General features: G+C 39.6%; 1 protein-coding gene across 1 annotated transcript in view; it reads left to right on the top strand.

Moving 5' to 3' along the window:
• Positions 1-6,072: 6,072 nt before the first annotated feature.
• IL16 (interleukin 16) overlaps positions 6,073-19,144 on the top strand; it is a 46,889-nt gene continuing 33,817 nt past the window's right edge. The window contains exons 1-2 of the mRNA XM_076347898.1: positions 6,073-6,122; positions 16,004-16,057. Coding sequence (XP_076204013.1) covers positions 16,008-16,057 — 50 coding nt within the window. The 5' untranslated portion in view covers positions 6,073-6,122; positions 16,004-16,007. The remainder of the gene's footprint in view (positions 6,123-16,003; positions 16,058-19,144) is intronic.

Below are 19,144 nucleotides of genomic sequence, written 5' to 3'. Positions count from 1 at the left end.
GAAAATTTTTATGCTTCCAGAAGTACTTGTAATTCAACATTTTCCTCTGTCCCATACTAATTAATATCTAACTATATATCAACTGATTGTGCCACGTTAGGCGGTTACGGAATTTTGTCCTTAAGTGCTAACTGATTTTAAACAGTATCACACTTTGCCACTAGTGAATGGTTTCTACTGAACACTAGGCTTTATACAGCATTCAGAAACACCAACACAAATTCCTGCTTCCTATGACATTAGCTTAATAAGGATTTGGGGAATAACCATTTGCACTATACGGTTGATGTGTGCAGCCTTTTCATCTAAGCAATTATTTCTGAGAACAGAACATTCATTCATCACAGAAAGAATTGAGGCAAAGTCGATTTATACCACATATTTGGCCAGTTACACGACACAACCGTTAGCTGTTTGGTTTTAGAAGTTAAGCGTTACATATAAGCCAACAAGTGGTGAAGGTCTTTTGGTCAGCCCATGTAACCTATAGCAATTTTAGGTTTTCTGCAATAACGCAAGGCTCATATTGTAGAGAAAGATGTCAGAATTGGTATAAATGCACAATAATGATTTTTCAAGCATATTTGAAGCTATTCTATGAAAGAGAACTTATTAACGTGCTGGGGTAGGGCAGCAATTTTTCCAAATGAACAGTGTAATTAAGTGAGCACAATCCTCCCGTGTAACTGTCATGAAGAGAGTATTCATCACCTAGAGTTCTTGTGCATGCAACGTAAGAGCATCGTCGGCTAAGACAGGCTTCCTGAGGGTGGGACAATGAAGTTGAAACTGAATTGATAGGCAATGAAAGGAGTCCTTAAAGAGTTTGGAAAACACATCCATGAGAACAAAATTCCAGAGAAAAAACACAAACTAAAGCTGTTCAAAATATATTTAAACTTGCAAAGCTATCTGTCCCTGGGGAGAATCCAATATGATGTTAAGCTTCTGCAGGTGAACATAGGTTATTTTCCCCACAGAAATAAACAATGATCTTTACCATTTAGTAGTCAAATATAGCCATAGTTATACTCTTCGATAACAGTCTATGAAGTTTTGTGTTGATACTTTTCTCCCTTATTGATGAAAGTTAAAAAAGTTCACTTGGAAGAGTGTTTAAGAGATCAAAAAAAAAAAAATCTTTGCCACAGTTAAAAACAGTTTGCCTCATATAGTTCCTGTTACTGCAAAATGATCCTGGTACGATAAAGCCACTGGTTATGAAATAAAATGTGTATTGGGTTTACATCTCAAAATTCATTAATCTGTGTAACGTTTGTATGTTGAGTACAGTCAGGGCAACACCTAATAAGTTATAATTAATAGCTTCACTTAGGTAAAGAAAACAAACCATTAGTGAGGTGAATCTATTTTAGCCGATTTTGCCAATTACTACATTACATTCTTCCAATCCAGAAGAACATTAATGCAAAACATGAATGGCTGGGCAGGCTTTTGAAAAAAAGAACTAAACAGAAACGTAGCTCCCAAAATTGGTTATGAGAGTATTAACTGCTGAGATTAGCCACTATGCCCAAAACAGTACATCGCTGCTGTGGTAAATTGCATACAGCAGAATAAACATTCCAGGAAGTTCTAATTACCTTAGTTATGAACTTTCATTGAGCCATATTTCTGATTCAAATGCATCTACCTTCGCATTCCAGTCCTCTGAATTCTGTCTCATGAAGGTACGTACACAGACAGCAAAGAAATCACATTGCAACAATCTGCTGGAAGAAAATAAAACAAATTCTTTAGTCTCTTACTGCAAAAAATGCTCCTCAGACTTCTTATAATTGTTTTCTGAACTCTTCCCACCTTGTAAACATCTGTGCTAAAAAGAGCGGATGCCAGAGTGTCTCGTTTAATGCTTTATTCAGTAGTAAGGATGCTGTTCCTCCTTGATGCTTTTTGGCACACGCGTCCATTTTCAAGGCTGCATCCAAGGCCACAGTGAGGGTGGGTGGCCTGGAGCTAGCTGGAGAAAAGAGTTGCATCCTCCTCCAACCCCCCTCCTGTTCGCATTTGTCTTTGCTCGAGCGGTCTGAGACCAGCACAAGCTGTTCCCCCAGAGTCAAGGAAGCAGGAGGGGAAGATGGAGAAGTGAGACTGGATGCACAGAAGAACATGCTTGGGCTCAGTAGTTAGGCTGAGAACACCTGAGAGCTGCTTTACTGAATTCAGCCGTTAGTGAATTACTCCACACTGCTCTTGGGAGACTGGAAAGGACTCTTGCACACTGAGACGACGATTTTCTCTCTCCTGTCATTCTGCTGCTCTAGGTAAATGCTAGCTTTGCCTGTAGCTACTCTGGCTGTATTTGTCCATACAGAGTTTTAACAGCCAATTGCCATGAAATTCTTTAATAAAGACATTAGAATAATGGATAAAAGTATAGTTTTAGAGCATAACCTAGCTGTATATTTTAAATGGCATAAAGTGTTTAAGGATAAAGAATAGCTGAGGACTAAGAAAAATATTATGACTCAGAAAGTAGTGTAGGCCAAATAAAAAATACAAGTTAATGGTTATTTTCAGCTGGGAAGGATATTAACAAGGGGAGATCCCAAGACCTACACCAAAACTGGGGTTAATTTAATATATTTACTACTTATCTGGAAAGCAAGCATGCAATAGCAGAGACAGCATAATTGGGAAATTTTATGTGATTGTTTAGAAAAGCCACAACTTTAAAAAAAAAAAACAAAACCACAAACCAACCCTAAAGGAAGAAACCAGACAAGATGGCAGCTGAAATTTAGTGTAGGTAAGTGTGAGGTAATGTGTATTGAAAGGAACAATTTGAACTATTCATATACACTGATGGTTTGCAAAATCACTCAAGAAAAAGATCTAGGCGTTACTGTGGACAGCTTAATGGAAACTTCTACTCAGTGCACAGTAGTGGTCAAAAAAGCAAACAAGATGTCAGGCTATATTAAAGATGGATTAGAGAATAATACTGGAAATAATAACAATACCATCAAATACATCAATAAAGTATTCTACGTTTTAAGATTAGCTTATTTTGCTTTCATTGTCTGAAAAGAAATAGGAATCCCTGGAAAAGGGAATTAAAAGGGATTTAGAGGCATGGATAAACGTCTATAAACTGAAAGATTTTTAAAGGGTGTCAGAATCGTGACATCCTTCAAATTAAGTTTTTTTCGTTCAAACAACTTTTCTGGTCCTCAGTTCATCACTTTGTAAACAAGGATAGCGGGAGCCACAGACCTTTGTCGTATCTACCGAGATGAATGGATGAAAAGTAGCATACAGGCTGTGGATGAGCTTCTTGCAAGCACAAGGCCTGTGTGTCATTTCCCTGCTGCTCCAGAGAAAAAGGGAAAGGGTCAGTTCCCCACCAAACCCCTTCTCTGCTCTCCCCTGAGCCCAGTCTGCAGGGCCCAATCCAGCACCACATCTTATCCGGCTTAGATAGCTAAGAGAGAGAGAGAGAGATATAAAAATATATATATACCAGCTGATATAGCTGATGCCTATACCCAGCACCTTCTATTCAATCTTTACCCACTTCAGCAAATCCAGCCTAGCATCCTAACTTGAGACCTTTCCTCCTTTGATCCCTTCCTTCCCCTCGTGCCCTGCACTTAGGTATCTGAACTACCCTCCACAGTCTCACACCAGTTAACCCACTGCTCCCCACAGGGCTTTTTAGCCCACTTTCCCCTCAAGGCAGGCGCAGCTCACCAGCTTAGTTCCTTCAGCGTCTGCCGTCAGGATTATCAGCACTGTTGGACAGCCATTAATTTGCCTCCCCTGCAGTACCTGCACAGCAGGCCACTTCCCCGTGTTCCGCAGACCACCGATAGAAGCGCATGATGCTGTTGACTTTATCAATTACTATTCACGGTAAATGAGAAAAACTAAAATCAGAGGTTAATTTACAGCAGAGGAACACCCCCCACGCATGCACACCCCCCAGCTTAGGGCTATAGTATGCCTCAATGCATATGTTGCTTAGATATTAATTAAGGCAGAAGGTTTCTCTCCTAATTACTTGACGTGCTAGGTTGAAAGCTGTCCTGTGGATTATGGACAATGATATACAGCAACCTCTGTGGCTCTTAGGGTAGAGTACTTGCTATAAACAGGTGTCAGTTTTGTAAATTTAACATTGTTTAGTCTGAGGATAAGTGAGGAAAGCGGGAAACTCTTTTGCCCAGCAGTGGGAGGGTGTGGAGTGTTGTTTTCTGTTGAGGATTTTTATTTTTATTACTAAACTCTTGAGAGCCTAGAGATGTCACCAGGTCCTTTTGCTGTTCTGGGCTGTGAAACCAGGAGGGGAAAATATGAACTGATGCAGTTTTATATAACTTACAAATGTGTTTAGCATTTTCTGTGACAGTGAAGGCAGTCAGAAAATTTAACTGTTTCCTTTGTGAACTTTATTTTGTTTGTGTGGAAGTTTGCTCTGTTCCAGCAGAACTGGCAGTAGTCTTGTGCAGAGCAGGGCCAGGACACTTTCCCACATAAGCAAAATAAATTCTAATTACAATAAAAAGGGTAGGAAAAAAGAAAAATTAAAGTTATGCTGTGAAATGGCATTATTACCTCTCTAACAGGAAGCATATGGAATAGTAGCATGCACATAGGTCTGGGAGCCAGGAATAAATCAGTGCTAGTCTAGACATGCTGATTCCAGCTGTGGTCCTGAAACAAGCTGTTAGGGCTAGAATTTGATTAAGTCTAATACCCATCTGGAGACGATGATGAACGAAGACAGAATAACACTGTCCCATCAGAGTTGTGCTAGAGGTACTTACATTGTGGCTGGGACGCAGGCAGGAGGACGAGTTGCCCATTGTAACCCCCTCTTTCTGACAGTGACTGATCCCACAGCCAGTATCAGAAATCAGGGTGGTACATCCTATGGAATAGTGACTTATCATGTAGCCCTGTTCTCTCCAGCATAGAAAAGGGAACAGAGGAGATGTCTTTACTCAGTCCTGTTTTCCACTTCTTAGTATGGCACTCACTCATGATTTCTCTTGTGCTTTCTCCACTGTGGCTATAACATTTAATTAACTAATATTTATAAGTACCCAGAAGATGGAAAGCCTACATATTATCTCTTTAGGGTAATTACCTCACAAAAAGACATAAACAAACGTTGACCAATGATGTAATTTCAGAGAGGAAAACACTAGCAGAGTCTTACAAACCCTCACAAAAATACCTCCTACCTCCTCCTGCCTCCACTCACTTCCCCAAAACAATGAATCCCTCTCAAGCAATCTGGTATGATAATGTTTGCACCTCCTTTACTATTATCTTATTTTCACACAGCAAAAGGATCCTAATTTGTGTCTGTTTGCTTTAGCTTGATTTCTGCCATCCTCAGACAAAACTCTTCCCTCCACTACACAGACTTTATTCACCAAAGAAAAACCTCCCAAAGCCCTTGCAGACCTTATGAAAAGCGTTTTCACTCACTTGGGTTAAATGAGCACTGTGTGTTTTCTTTCTTCCTTTTTTTTTTTTTGGGGGGGGGAGGGAGTAAAAAGTAATAAATGAATCATTTCAACTTTGGGCACGAAGTTTAGGTGTTGTATTTGTACCATGCAACTACATAAACACAGAACGAGCCAGTTAACCAATGAATTGCAGGAATGAGAAGCAACGAGATGATCTAAAACATTTTAACACATTTTCCATGTATTAGCCCTTGGACTAGTTGTGTTTTGCTTTCTTACAACAGACACAAGTCAGTAAAAGTCCAAAAGGAAAGTCTGAGGTTTTACATTTCTGTTTGTGGTACAGGAAAAGGGTTACGATCTCAGTGGTTGATTCAGTGAAATAACATCTCTTTTATACACATCTGCCTAGCAAGTAGGGCGGTAGTTGGAAATACCCAATCTAAAGCATTAAAGATTTGCTGGCAAATAGCAAGGCATTTTCTGCAGAGGAGAAGTTGTTGTATTGAGTAGTCACTTTGAATGCTTAGGAGTTACAGTCAAATATCCAAACACAGTGGAGTTACACTGCGTTTATTATTTTGTCAAGTATTTAGCACACTGGGAATTGACTCTGCTGCATATTTCACATCCAAGAAGGCATGATAATAGTGGACTTAAATAAGAAGATACTTGGCAATGGTAAGTGATATTTTTATAGCAAATTATTTAGGCATCATACAGTCAGCTGTTTTTACATGTCAGTATGTATCATTTTCAACTGTTCTAATTTGAGACTTTAAAAGAGAAGAGTAAACAGATAAGAGGTAAAACCAGAGGTGCTTCACAAACTATGTTTTTGTCTGTCTATTCACTATCATTGCTGTTTTGTTTTTGAATTATATGAGAAATTTGAAGTAAATTATTGTTGTTCAATTATCAGCATGATGACTTAAAACAGAGATGCTCTACATGGAAGTACCTTAATTTAAGACACTTTTAGTTTGCTGTATAATATTTCTCCTATTTCTCCTGACACATATAAAAGCCAGCAGAGTGGACTAGAGACTTTTGTGAGTTTGTAGCTTTCTTCAGTTTTGAAGGCCTCTCTAAACCTGCAATATTATAAGAGGCGGAAAAGAAACAAAATCACAAATCAAATGATTCATTACTCAAAAGCACTTTAAATATACAAAATCTCTCTCACTGCCAATTAATCTTCATAAATAAGAGAAATGAATTAACTTCAAAACCAAATGAAAAGGAGAGGATATGGGGTTTTGTTTTGTTTTTAGCTTTTGCTAAGTCCATTTTTTTCCAGAATTGTTTCTAATTTTTCTACTCATTTCAACTCTGCTGTGTAACTGCAGGCTATATTCTTTAAATATTTTACTTTTCTTTAAAGAAGCAATGGAGAAAAATGCATTTCTCCATGAGAACTGCATAGGGGTAGTATATCTAATCCTCTGAAAACACATGCACGTTTCCAAACCATTTTAAAATTAAACATTAATGTGATTATCTACTACAGTTTCAGAGCATAGTTCCAAGCAAGACATCCAAATGCACTATTTACTTGAATCTCTGTATGAACTAGCCTATACAGGAAATCAGTAAATTGCTCCAGAGTCTCAGCCTCAAAGGGGATACGTATTTGTTTAGTCATATACTATAAATAACATCTGTAGACTTGAAACCTTGCCAACATTATAAACGCAGCGTTCACTTAATAGTACCCTTTATTATGAGCCTCATTAGTAACTGATTCATACAGTATGAGCCTACAGAAGAAACACGCAGGCTAGCATAGCACACACGTATTGATGATATATTATCCATGCTGCCAGTGTAACCTCATTTGCTGTGGAGCTGGTATGCTCTGAGCTGAGCGCACACCTCCTGGCGAGCAGCCCCTTGGGAGAGACAGCCAGCGCAGCGGCTTCTGGAGCACCCCTTGCTGCTCCTCTGCAGGGGGATTGCTGTCAGGGTGGAGGTGGGGCCAAAACACTCCCCTCTTCCCCCACCGTACCAGCCTGGGGCTGTGAATGGATGACAAAGCTGCGGGGCTGTCACGTTGCTTCAATTTATGCTGAAGGACTGACCCAACAGACGATGGCCTCTTCGTCACTTCTACAGCTCTTCGCTATTAGAGAGCACCAGTGATGTGATCTGCTGCTTTTATTTGCCTGGTGCTGTTATAACACAATATTTATGCTGTGTATAGTACAGTATGACACATACTGCACACTGTAAAACAACTTGCGTGCTTTATCATATGGAATAAACTTCGTATGTGATAGATTCTGCATAATACGAGATGGGTTGGTGTAGGATACCATTACTTGACACCCGCAAATTCTTATTGTTTTCTAAGACTAGTTGTTAATCGTTTTGTTCTTTGTCCCATTAAAAAAAATACCATTTAATTCTCTTATAGCACTTTTCATCAGAGAAATCCCCACCCCACACATCCAAGAAAAAAGGTGACAGCCACAACTCATTTTCATTGATGAGGACAAGGATTCAGAAGTGAGGGAAAGTAAACCTATCTAAGGTCAAAACAGCAGGTCACTATCAGAGCTGGAAGGAGATCTCCATACTCAATACAGTGTTCTGTCAAAAAATGAGCTGGGGCAGATTGTTACTGCTTTATAGTGAGCGATGTGTATTAGATGCGGTTGGTAAGGTTCAGTTATAAGTAGTTTACACTGAGCCTAAACTGATATTGTCAAGATCTTAACATTTTTCCTCTACCCATTTATGCATTTAGGGTCCTTTGTTTTAGCCAGAAATAGGGAAAAAACCCAACTTTAAAACTCCTGTTCTTGCATACAACCCCCAAAGGTCTGGGTATTCTTACCTCTTGAATGTTTATTTGAGTCAAGTCTTTTAAGATTCACTCCATGAATTAAAAGACAAACTTATAATCAGTTTAAAAGATGTTGAAGAAAAGGAAAGAACCAGAATGGAAATCCTGGGTTACGTTGGTGTAACCTGGTATGGTTGTCTTGGAACATGATTTTGGACAATTACTTGGAACTTAAATTCCAGAAGAGGCTGTTTCTTTTGGGAAATCCAAACTGAGAGAAAGGAGATAGTATTAATTCTTCTGGAGAGATTATTAGATATTCTCGGGATCAAAAATGAGCATACATGAGGAAAGGACACTGGAAAATTTGACCTCCCTGAGCACATCTCTGCTCCAGCACCAGGGTCATTCAGTGGCTGCCCCCAGGACCAAGCCTACTGTAGTACGTGGCTTTGTGTGAGCCTCAACATGCTGTTTTACACATTCACAGACATACCGGCTTTTCGTGCATATCCAGACAGCCTTTCCAGATAGTCTATTCACAAGACAGCCACGTGGTCAGGAGGCAATCTGTCACACAACCCAATCGTATAGCTGCTCTTGTCCCCTCCATCAGCTGCAAAATAAATATAGTACCTGTGATCTGTGTTATACCAGTTTCTTATGGATTAAGGTATCCCTTCTGCTCCCTAATGCCATGGAGCTTAATTGCTTACTAGCTGGTAGCCCTGGACTACAGACTCTGTGGACCTAACAGTTATTTTTCCAGTGTTTAAACTGAGGTCATCACAAAAACCCCAAAGCAATCAAATGTTAGGTCGTGCAATAAAGTTCCATGACACCTCCCACCCCATGGTCCCCCTTACTGATCTTCACAAAAAATGCTGGGGAAGTGATCATGGGCCTTTACTGTGCCATAACAGTAATAGTCAAGCTCTTTTGGACAAATACCAAAATAAAAGCAAATGAGTGTCAGGACACAGCAATGTTTAAAAGAAATGGTAACTAACAAGTGTAATAACCTATCTGAGCATATAGCAAGTTTTCAAGGTTTGTGGAATGATGTCTTTACATTCAGATTTGGTGCTTATTTTAAAAGGTATGCTTTACCTGGAGCAGAAGTTATTGCCATCAGTACAGGAGTTACAGGTTAAATTTTTCTCTTTGACAGATCAATTAGACTAGCTAATTAGAACAACTTCTTCTGGGCTTAAAACCTGTGATTCTGTAGGAAAACCAAAAGCCAAGATCAGGAATCCTCAGCTGAGATCTCTCAGTCACCGGCTCCAAGCTATTTAACATTCGATACTTCTCTGAAGGTGTAGGCTGATTTCAAAAGATGGAAGAAAAGTGATGTCCCAAAGATGCTAGATCCTAGACTGTTTAGGATGCTACCGCTGACTGTGGCACCATCTATCACACCTATGAGCAGGGTGTCATCAGATCTCATGAAGCACCAGAAGCGTTGTGTTTTGTGTCTTACCAGGGAGCTATTTATGTGACAGATTATACTGTTTCACCCATGAGAAACCTGTAAAATAATCTAGTCTCATCTTGCTGTCAACAATAACGCTAGGGAGCAACATACGTGGTGTGCATTACAACTAAAGTTAGTGTTAAAAGCTACAGTATTGCAGAAGTTAAGAGCAAGAGAGGTGCCATTGAAGCTTTATACTGTTACCTTCGACACCACAAATAATAACCATCTGCTCAGCTTCATTCTGATTGTCACAGCCTTAGAGATAAAGTAAAGCAGCAGCAATGTGAAAGGTCCTCAAGACTTGTTTAGTGCAGAGTTAACCAGCAGCCTGTATTAAGTAGCTTTGCCTCTGCCAGGCACCAGGAATCACAAATACTCAGAAGTAGCTACTCCAAAAGCCTTGCAGCTGAAATGACAACTGTACTTATAAATGTGCTACAGTCATCTTATTCAGGCATAGATATCCAAGAGAAAAGATTGCATAATTCCTCATCAATCACTGACAATGCTAATTTAAAAAAAAACCCCAAACCAAACCAAAAACCAAACCAGAAAAACCCCACAACACCCCTCTCAAAAAAAAAAAACCAAAACAAAACAAAACCAACCAAACAACAACCCCAAACCAGCAAACCCAGCAATGAAGACAGGACCATGCATGCTATCTGTGAAATGCTAAAGGATAACAAGTCCCTGACTTCAGTGAGACTAAGATCAGGCTGCTGTACAAAGTGGTGCCCGTGCCAGAGTGTAAAATACAGAGCAAATTCTGCCACTGGTACTCAGATGGACTAAATATATTCACCTTTTCAGTACTTCCATTCCCTCAGAGTGCCAGCCTACTCTGACCAGTAAGGTACTCAGAAGAAACTCTTCCTGAAAGCAAGCTCTCTCTTGATTCTTTTTTTTTTTTTTTTTTTTACAAGGTAATCCCTTTGAAGCAATTGCTATTAGCCATTGCTGGAGAAAGCAGTAGCAACGAATATGACAGAATCCAGCTCACAATAAAATGTAAAACCAGACAGGTCTAAATACACCTTTTATACTGAACTCCTGAAAAATACAGAGAAAATTTTCATATGATTTTTGTATGTGGAGTAAGTTCATTTTTCTTTTACCCTTTACTTTTTTTCCTGATAAATCATAGTTTTGGCAATTGATAATTCTCCTTTTATTCAACCTAAAGGGCCCCTTATGTCAGCCTACAGTTCAGGGGAATATAAATCAAAAGGAATGCAAAGTCAGATGAAAAAGGAACATTATGTGACTGGAAATGTGGAAAGAAGAGGTAAAGTCATAACTTTTTAAAATATTTGTTTTAAATTAGAATGACACCATACAGGGGAGCTCACATAATGTTTTTACTACTCTGGCGCTGCAGTAAGTTATAAACTGTGTATTGGTCAATGGCTTAAAAAAATTGATGGACCTTTTCTTCAGTACCAGATATTTAGCAACTTCATAGCTGACACAAATGTTCTGTAGTGTTTCTCTAAGCCCAACATAATCGCTTACACATAGTCTATATACCCAGTACACAAACATTAAAATAACAAACACAAGCCACAACCCTTTGTAAAAGGGTACCATTCTTGCTATGCCTCATATACAACACCATGGCTGCAGTCAATGCTCTTTACGCTGATAGCACTGTAATTTTTCAACCACACGCTCATAATACAATACTTACGTAGATCACACGGGCTACTTTTTCTGTAAACAAAGCATCGTATGTATACAGTAACATATTCTTCGTAGAGTTCCAGGATAAGTTCTCAAGATGAGATAAAAATACTTTTTGATGGGTGTACACTTAGGATTAGACCCTCTTCCATGGAACTATATAAGCAATATTTTACAGCTTATCTCTAAGGCACTGCAACAAGTAAGGACACCAGAATAAGGTTAGTAATCATGCAGAGTGTGAGTGCATGTCATGCAACACAAACGTATTTGGGAAGACAAGGTCTAGGAACTTTTATTAACTCACAGGAAGGCAATTCACTGGAAAACAGTCTGGAAGGCTGCAGAGCTGGATACCATTATGAAAGAGTCAGGTAATAAAGTTCACAGAAAGGAAGTAGGTTTTTAAAAAAAGATCTGAAGAAAAAGGAGGAGATCCAAACATATGAAAGCAGCACGAAGCTGAGAGAAAGGAGGGGCAGAAGAAGAAAAGATAAAAGTATGTAGAAGATAGAGGATGACATCAGTACAGAGATCAATGAGAAAAGGATTCTACGGAGACTTGAAGATCAGGATATTTTTCCTAGTACAAGAACTGAACAAATCTTAGAGGCAGCAAATTTAAAACAATTACAAGGAAGCACATTTTTATGTAACACATGAAACTCATTGCCTCTGGATACTCTTGAAATCAAAAGCTTAATGGGAGCCAGAAATGGATAAATTACAGTTATGTTACATTACACAGGATTCATTTCATCTGTAGAAGAAAAAAAAATTCTTTGTGCTTCCTGGCAAAAGTTAGGTACTAAGTGACGAAAGGAATTAGAAAGAGATTTACCTAATTTGACATAATGCAATACTTATCCATTATGGGGCAGCTGTAGCTTCTGCTAAAACAAGACTATCCAATCATAATGTAAAAAGCTTCAACAGTTTTGGAATACATACAAAACCTCAGAGTGCCAGCCTACTCTTACCAATAAAGTACTCAGAATAAACTCTTCCTGAAAGCAAGCTCTCTCTTGATTCTTTTTTTCTTTTTTTAAAGGTAATCCCTTTGAAGCAATTGCTATCAGCCATTGCTGGAGAAGGATACTGGATTAACTGTGCTTATAGGGTGACTCAACGTGCCATGTTGCTATGTTTTGATAGATGGAAGAGCAGAGTGAATGTTGCGAAACCCAAGACAGAGATGACTAATCCAGTCCTGGCTTAGCAGCAATGAGGGGATGGATTGTCCTGTGCAACATAACTGTTGTCTGGAATACGGCAAAATGTGAAAATTGTGACTGTGTTTAAGGCAAAAGTATTTCATCAGTTTGCTGAGCAATGTAAGGACAGGACAAAAACTAGAACACTCCAAACTATTGGCTTTCTTTCCTATTAACACAAGTAGTATTTGGAGTTGGGTGGAGATCAGGACTGAGGCTAAGTTCCATCATTACTTAGATTTGCTTTGCCCAGTACTAATGTTCTGTTTAAATTTATATGCTCCTTTTTGGAAAAGGTTATCACCAGTAGCAACAGGCAAAATATTTAGTACTGAATAGTCTGCATATTTGTCCTCTAGAATGCAAACCTTTGGATATGGAAAATAATTTGGGGAAAAGAGGGATCAGCTCCTGTATCTGTTATTGTTCCAGACACATCCTGATTTTAGTCAGGCAAAGGAGAAGAACTGTCATAAAAAATAAGTTCAATGGCTCCTCGATTTCCTTTTCCCACCTCCAATAGACACTAACTCCAGATGTCGGAAAAGTTCCTCCATTTTATGGTAGCTAGGACCCTATCCCAGGGCAGAAGTATCACTCTACCTGTGAATGGTACTGTTTGACTTTTATTCTGAAGCAAGAGTTGCTGCCCCTTCTGCACGCTATTCCCTTTAACTGCAGATATTATTTTCATCAACTCACCTCTTGGGGTGAAATCTCTGTCCCACTGAAATCAAAGGCAAAACAGCTAACTTCAAAGTGCTCGTGATTTCTGCTATCTTCTTGTTCCACACATTAATTATGCCTTAGGTTTCAAGTATTTCCTTTTATTTGTTTGAACTCTCTTCATTTTACTGCATTCTTCTTTTCCTGTCCCTCACATGAGAAGGCAGTAAAGAAACCCAGCTGATTTTCCTTATAGTACCTATTACCTCATAAACCTTTATCAATGCAGCTCCTTTCTGCAAAGGAGACTCAACATAATTTCAATCTTTTAATACAAAATTCCAGTCTCTGATCAGTCTTCATTGCCCTTTTCCTGGTACAATACCTTTGAGCTAAGTAATGAAGATTGACCACAGTATCCAATATCAAAGCATACCATTAGTGCAAGATGGCAGGCGCAGCAGAGGTTCTCTCTCTCTCTCCTTTTCCTTATGGCTTCTAAAAATGTGCTTTTCTGTTCACCATTGGGCACTGAACAATTACTGTATAGAGAAGATGGAAAAAACTGCAAAAGGTTAGAGTGAAACAACATGAAAAAACAGCCCCTCCCTGTGATATTTATGTTTCTGCTGCCGGCCTTGGCAGAAGTCCAGATTCTGAATGAACAAAACTCCCAGTGGCTTAGGGACTACAGTATTCAGCCCATAGTCAGGAAATGCAATAGCATGTGACAATGGGAAGAAATAAAAAAAGCTTTCCAATGCTTTTGAGCTCCTAGCTCAATCAGTTTGGACCAAAACTCAGGGGCTGTTGAGATTTTGTGTGAATGAGTTCTCTATTGCTAAACAAAAACATGTGTGTGTTACAGTATAAGGCAGTTAAGTGGTAAACAGTATGGGGCTTTGCTTCCTCACTGATATTTCATTTTTACAGTACTAGCACTGTAAAACCCCATTTTATGTACAAGGCCACTGTCCTTTCTATTCAAATACAGTGAGGAACTGTTTCCCAAAACACAAAATCAGCTCCCTATTTCTCCTCCTTTCCAGGAAAGCTACTTGGTAACTGTTGTTCACTACTCAGTGTCAAATCATGGTTCTTCTACAAGATTAGAATTTAAAAGAGTTGGGTAATGTTCCATGTTTATTGTCATCCAGTGATCCAGGTTAAAACCATTTCCTTTACAACAGATTTCCTTCAGGGAACTAATAGCTTGAAAACTTAATTGTTGGGAAAATAATGTCAAATTATTTTCTTTTCGTAAACACTTAAAATATAAATTAGCCACAATTGTGGACAGAGTGTTTCGGGGCTCCTGTAGACACTGTACAGAGCAGAGATTTCATCTTCACTTTTTCTCCGAGTACGTACATCATTCTCATGGGGCAGATGCTTGTCTTCACAGTCCATGTTTTATCTGGAAGTCACAGGATGACTAAACATGAGACCATATCAGTGCAATATTTTAAACCTATTATACAATTTCTCTCTCTCTTTTGCAAGTTTAGTGACAGACCAATAAAACCAGGACCTCCAAGCCACAGAACACAGAAAGCAGCAGGTGTCTAAGCACTCTCTTGTTGACCATTTCCATGACCAGACAGGCCCAAGTGTAAAATTCAGGTTTCTGTTTACATTTTCCTGAAAAGTATAGGATTTATAGTTTGCGAGAACATTCCAGAGAGGCCTCACTATTTCAATAAACTAACATTAGCTGTTTCAGAGACAATCCTTTCTGCTGTGGAACTTCTTTTTATTATTTACAAACTCCCTACATATCTTCTCACACAAATTCATTGAGAGAAAGTAGGTTTCTGCAGCAAGATTGTTATTTGTCAGTGTGAGCAGAACTGAGGATTGACAGGTGGGGACTGACACATCGATCTGTGTCATTGATGAAAAACAGCTAAGTGTGCCTAGGGGTGTGGCAGAAAGGTGTCTGCCTGCTCCCACGATTGATGGTAGGTACAACTCAAGCAGTATTTCGTGGGGGGAGTTGCCACAATAGAGTTGCCAGTAGAATGGACTGTGAACCGTTTACTGTGCAGCAAATGAAAGGTGTAATTGAGGCAATTTGGAATCCATGGCATAGTTCTCATTTCCCGGATGCTCTATGGAAAAAGCAACAATTTTCTGAGTCCTTGATCAGGTTGGATCACAAAGTTGCAGTCTAGCCCATAAAGAGGAGAGTATTTAAGAATTGGTAGGTTAAAGGGACCATGTCACTTCATGGTGCACAATACAAGGGCTTGGGATTCAAAAGCGGCTCCTATTATGTTTTGCTCCTGGAGTAGAAGTGGCCTATGAAATTCTTACTAGCTTAATGCTTAAAATATCTGCTAAAAATTACGAGAAACATGCTTGCCATCTCAGCCTCCAGCAGGAAATCCTGCACTTGATTAGCATGGATTCTGGCTGGCCCCCCTCACCTCCCCCCAAGTAGGTTTAACATGCCTGAACCCCATCAATCCTAGGGCCAGAGCGCGATGGGTAAAGACAAATGACACAAACTCCTTAAATGGTCCTGCCTTCTCTGGGTAGCTGGGAGCCTGCTGGAAACAGTTTCCCCAATACTGCATCCCATTGCTTTTGTTTATCTATCCTTTCTAACATTTTCTTCAATTAGGAAACAATAGCTCCGTTCCAATGTACTGAGCAGAATTACTGAAACCGAGTCACGTGACCCCATGAGAGTGTGTTTTCAATTATTCACTCTGTCTTTTTTTGCCAGGCCTATGAAGAGGAACAGCCTTCTGCAGGAGTCAGGTTTGTCTGCCTCGCTGTTGTAAGTTCCTCCTTTTGAATTTTTATTTTACAATTAGGGAGTTTTTAATTTTTTTAACAGTAAATTCAGCTCTCCAAGAGTTTCTTACTCTTTATTAGAAAACTTCCAAATCTCTAGCTCTTCCTACTGCCTGGAAATCCTAGACATCTGCAATAGTTCAGTGCTAATAGTACTGCTCAGTAATGAATCTGACAAAGGTCACAAGATCTAGATTAAAATGGGATGCAAGATATCATGCTGTTAGCACTTGGTAATGTAAAACTCATCTTGTTCTTGCTAGTAAAGGAAAGTTCTATCTTTCCTACTGTCTGGTTAACAGCAGAGCATTCGCATTCAGTCTGGGAGCTACACCAAATTATTTGCATCTTGTAAATGCTCGGTTTAATATCCAACCAAAAATTTGAACCAAATGGGCACAGCTCAAATCATGTATTTTGTTTGCAGAAGACAGACTGAGTTAGGGCTTTTTAGACTTAAAGCTGGAAAAATAAAGCTTGGGGAAAAAAAAAAAAAGAAGCAGAGAAGGAACATTTGGTTTGCATTACAAACCCACAGACAACTTCCATCAGGCGTGCTGGAGGTATAAGAATGGCAAGAGAAAATGACAAGCAGTGAGTGCACTGGAGGAAAAGATGAATGGTTTGGAGAATTGACTTTGAAGTAATTGTTCATGCCACCAATACCTTGAATTAAATTTGGTGGAAGATGGCAATGAATCATAAAGCTTCTCTGGCAATTGTGATATTGTTTTCTGTGTAAAATAACTTTTCTGGATAATTTTATCGGAAAACTTATAGACAATGTTTTTGGTACCCCCTATATTTCTGTCACTTATGCAACCGTGAATCAGCAGCTCTGGAAAGGATGTTGCCTTAGTTAAGACTTGGGCTGTGATCTAATACTTAGAGCAAAACAAGTGTTTATCTGGAAGTCTTCAGGTCTACAGGGTTTATTTTCACCTCAGCCACTGGCTTGCTTTGAGATACTAGGTAAGTCATTCAGAGTTAAACTTGGTCTTTGAGCTGATGGAGCTCTGATGGGGGAGGGGGAGAAGGAAATAGCTGATGCAGGAGGGCAAAAGAGATGTTCTCTCTGCATAAGGTAAAATTCCTTAGGAGCACTGCAGGGGGTGGGATGGCAGAAGGTACTTAAAACAGTTTCCTTCACTGTTTCAACAGGTGCTTCTGTGTGTTCCCTGCATCCCAGGTGCTTAGCATAGTCAGAGAGGCACCTCTTGGAGCATTTAGTACTGATGGCAGTGCTCCCTTTTAAGCTCAGCAGCTTCAGGCAGAATGAGGAAGGGCTCCCTCATCTCTCCACCCTACATGCTAGCATGCCAGTCTCTAGAGAGCTGTATTTTGACCATTAAGCTATCAAGTTCTCTGCTTACCCATGTGCTTAATAGCTCGTTTTTAATTCTTTCTCTTTGGGGAAGTAAGAGTGCAGTTAATGTTTCTACAGCACTGAAATCCTTGAATGAAAAGTGCTATTTCTTCTAATTTTCCCCCATAGGCAAGATTGTTTAGGTCTGAATAAGCAACTCGGGCTCATTTCTGACATTCTTATTGCTAGTGTCTAATAGCGATTGCCAGAGTCACAGAAGGAGCAGCAATCCCTGTTGCAGACTTTCAAGTGATGTGCATTCCATGCACCTTCAGCAAGTTAGCTCTGTTGCTTCCTACCCAGGTGCTGAGGGGATGTACTTGCAGAAGTTCCCCTCATCCTGGCCATCCTATTGCTTTTCCCACTCCACAGTCTCGTCTAATGGGCCGGATTGCATTTTTACCTACCTTCAGACATACAGCAAAAGCAACATCAAGCTTTACAAGATTAATTTCCTAACACACTGGGAACACTAACAGGGATTTCCCAACTCAGAAAGTGCAATTAGGTACATATGTATTATGGTAGACTAAAGCTTTAGGCTTACCAAAACACCGAAAAGTGTATTTTTTAAAACAAACAAACAAAATCTCCAAACCTTGAAAGTCTTTACGTATTAGCAGGGGTAAGTGTCAGTCAGCTTTTAACTAACGTAATCAACAAAAAAGCATACAAAAAATTGCAAACTTGTGATGCTGAATTACACCACAACTAACTACTTATTTCAGTTCTCAAAATTATTGTTCTAATATAATTCAGAGCACTTCTCATCTCTTCACTTCAAAATAAATTACCGCATAGAGGTTCTGAAAAGTAGCTTGTCTCAATAGTGCAGGAAGGGAGATGAATCCCAGAGAAATAATACCCCATGTCAACCACAAAGTCTATGTGTTAAAGCTGAGCTCCATCTATGTCATACCTTTCCCCATCCCCTCTGGCCTCCGTGTCCTTACACATAGGCTTAGATGTCCTTTTATTCAGCGTGTGCTCTGCATCACAGGAAGGGAGCGTGGCTGTGCTGTTGGGCAGTCCTCCATCCACACCATGGCTGCATTCAGCCGTGGTTGCAAATCTTGTTATTCATAAGAAGAGAGGCTACTCTGAAAAAAGAAAAAAGTAGAACATTCTGTGTACTGAAGGGAATGGAGAATATGCTAGTTCAGTTTGACCCTGAAAGCTTTCCTCATGCCGGTGTGCGGGAGGTTGGGAGCCCAGTGGCTTCGGTTCCAATGTTCCTATCCAGTGGGCTCAGACTCTCCCACAGAGAGGAGCAGAGAGGATCCCAAAGACAGACAGGAGAGGGGCAGAAAACACACCAGCATTGTGGAACTTGACATGTTCTCTGGACACTTTCAAACTTAAACTTTGTCCTGGAATAGTGTCCTGCTAGGAAATCTGACGAGTTCCAATACTCAGGGCACGAGTTTCTGAAGCATTAGGGATTTTGTTTTGGAAAAGAGACATCAGGGAGCAGAGCAATATGAGGACTGGTATGATGGAAAATAAGTTATGATGGAAGGCTGTAGGAGCATTACCTGTCAAAAATGCCAGAAAGGACTGCACAAATAAACATCCTTCTCCCTGGGAGATGAAGGGACCTCTTAGCTGCTCCTGAAAAATCTGTGTGCAAATTATTTTTCTTTTACAAATCCAAACAAATTCAGATTCATGCTGAATTGTGTATTTCTCCAGCAATGCCATATA

Source organism: Aptenodytes patagonicus, chromosome 10 (genome assembly GCF_965638725.1).
Source record: "Aptenodytes patagonicus chromosome 10, bAptPat1.pri.cur, whole genome shotgun sequence".
Classification (NCBI taxonomy): Eukaryota; Metazoa; Chordata; class Aves; order Sphenisciformes; family Spheniscidae; genus Aptenodytes; species Aptenodytes patagonicus.
Note: the sequence above shows the minus strand (reverse complement) of the source record. Positions and strands in the feature narration are given on the sequence as shown.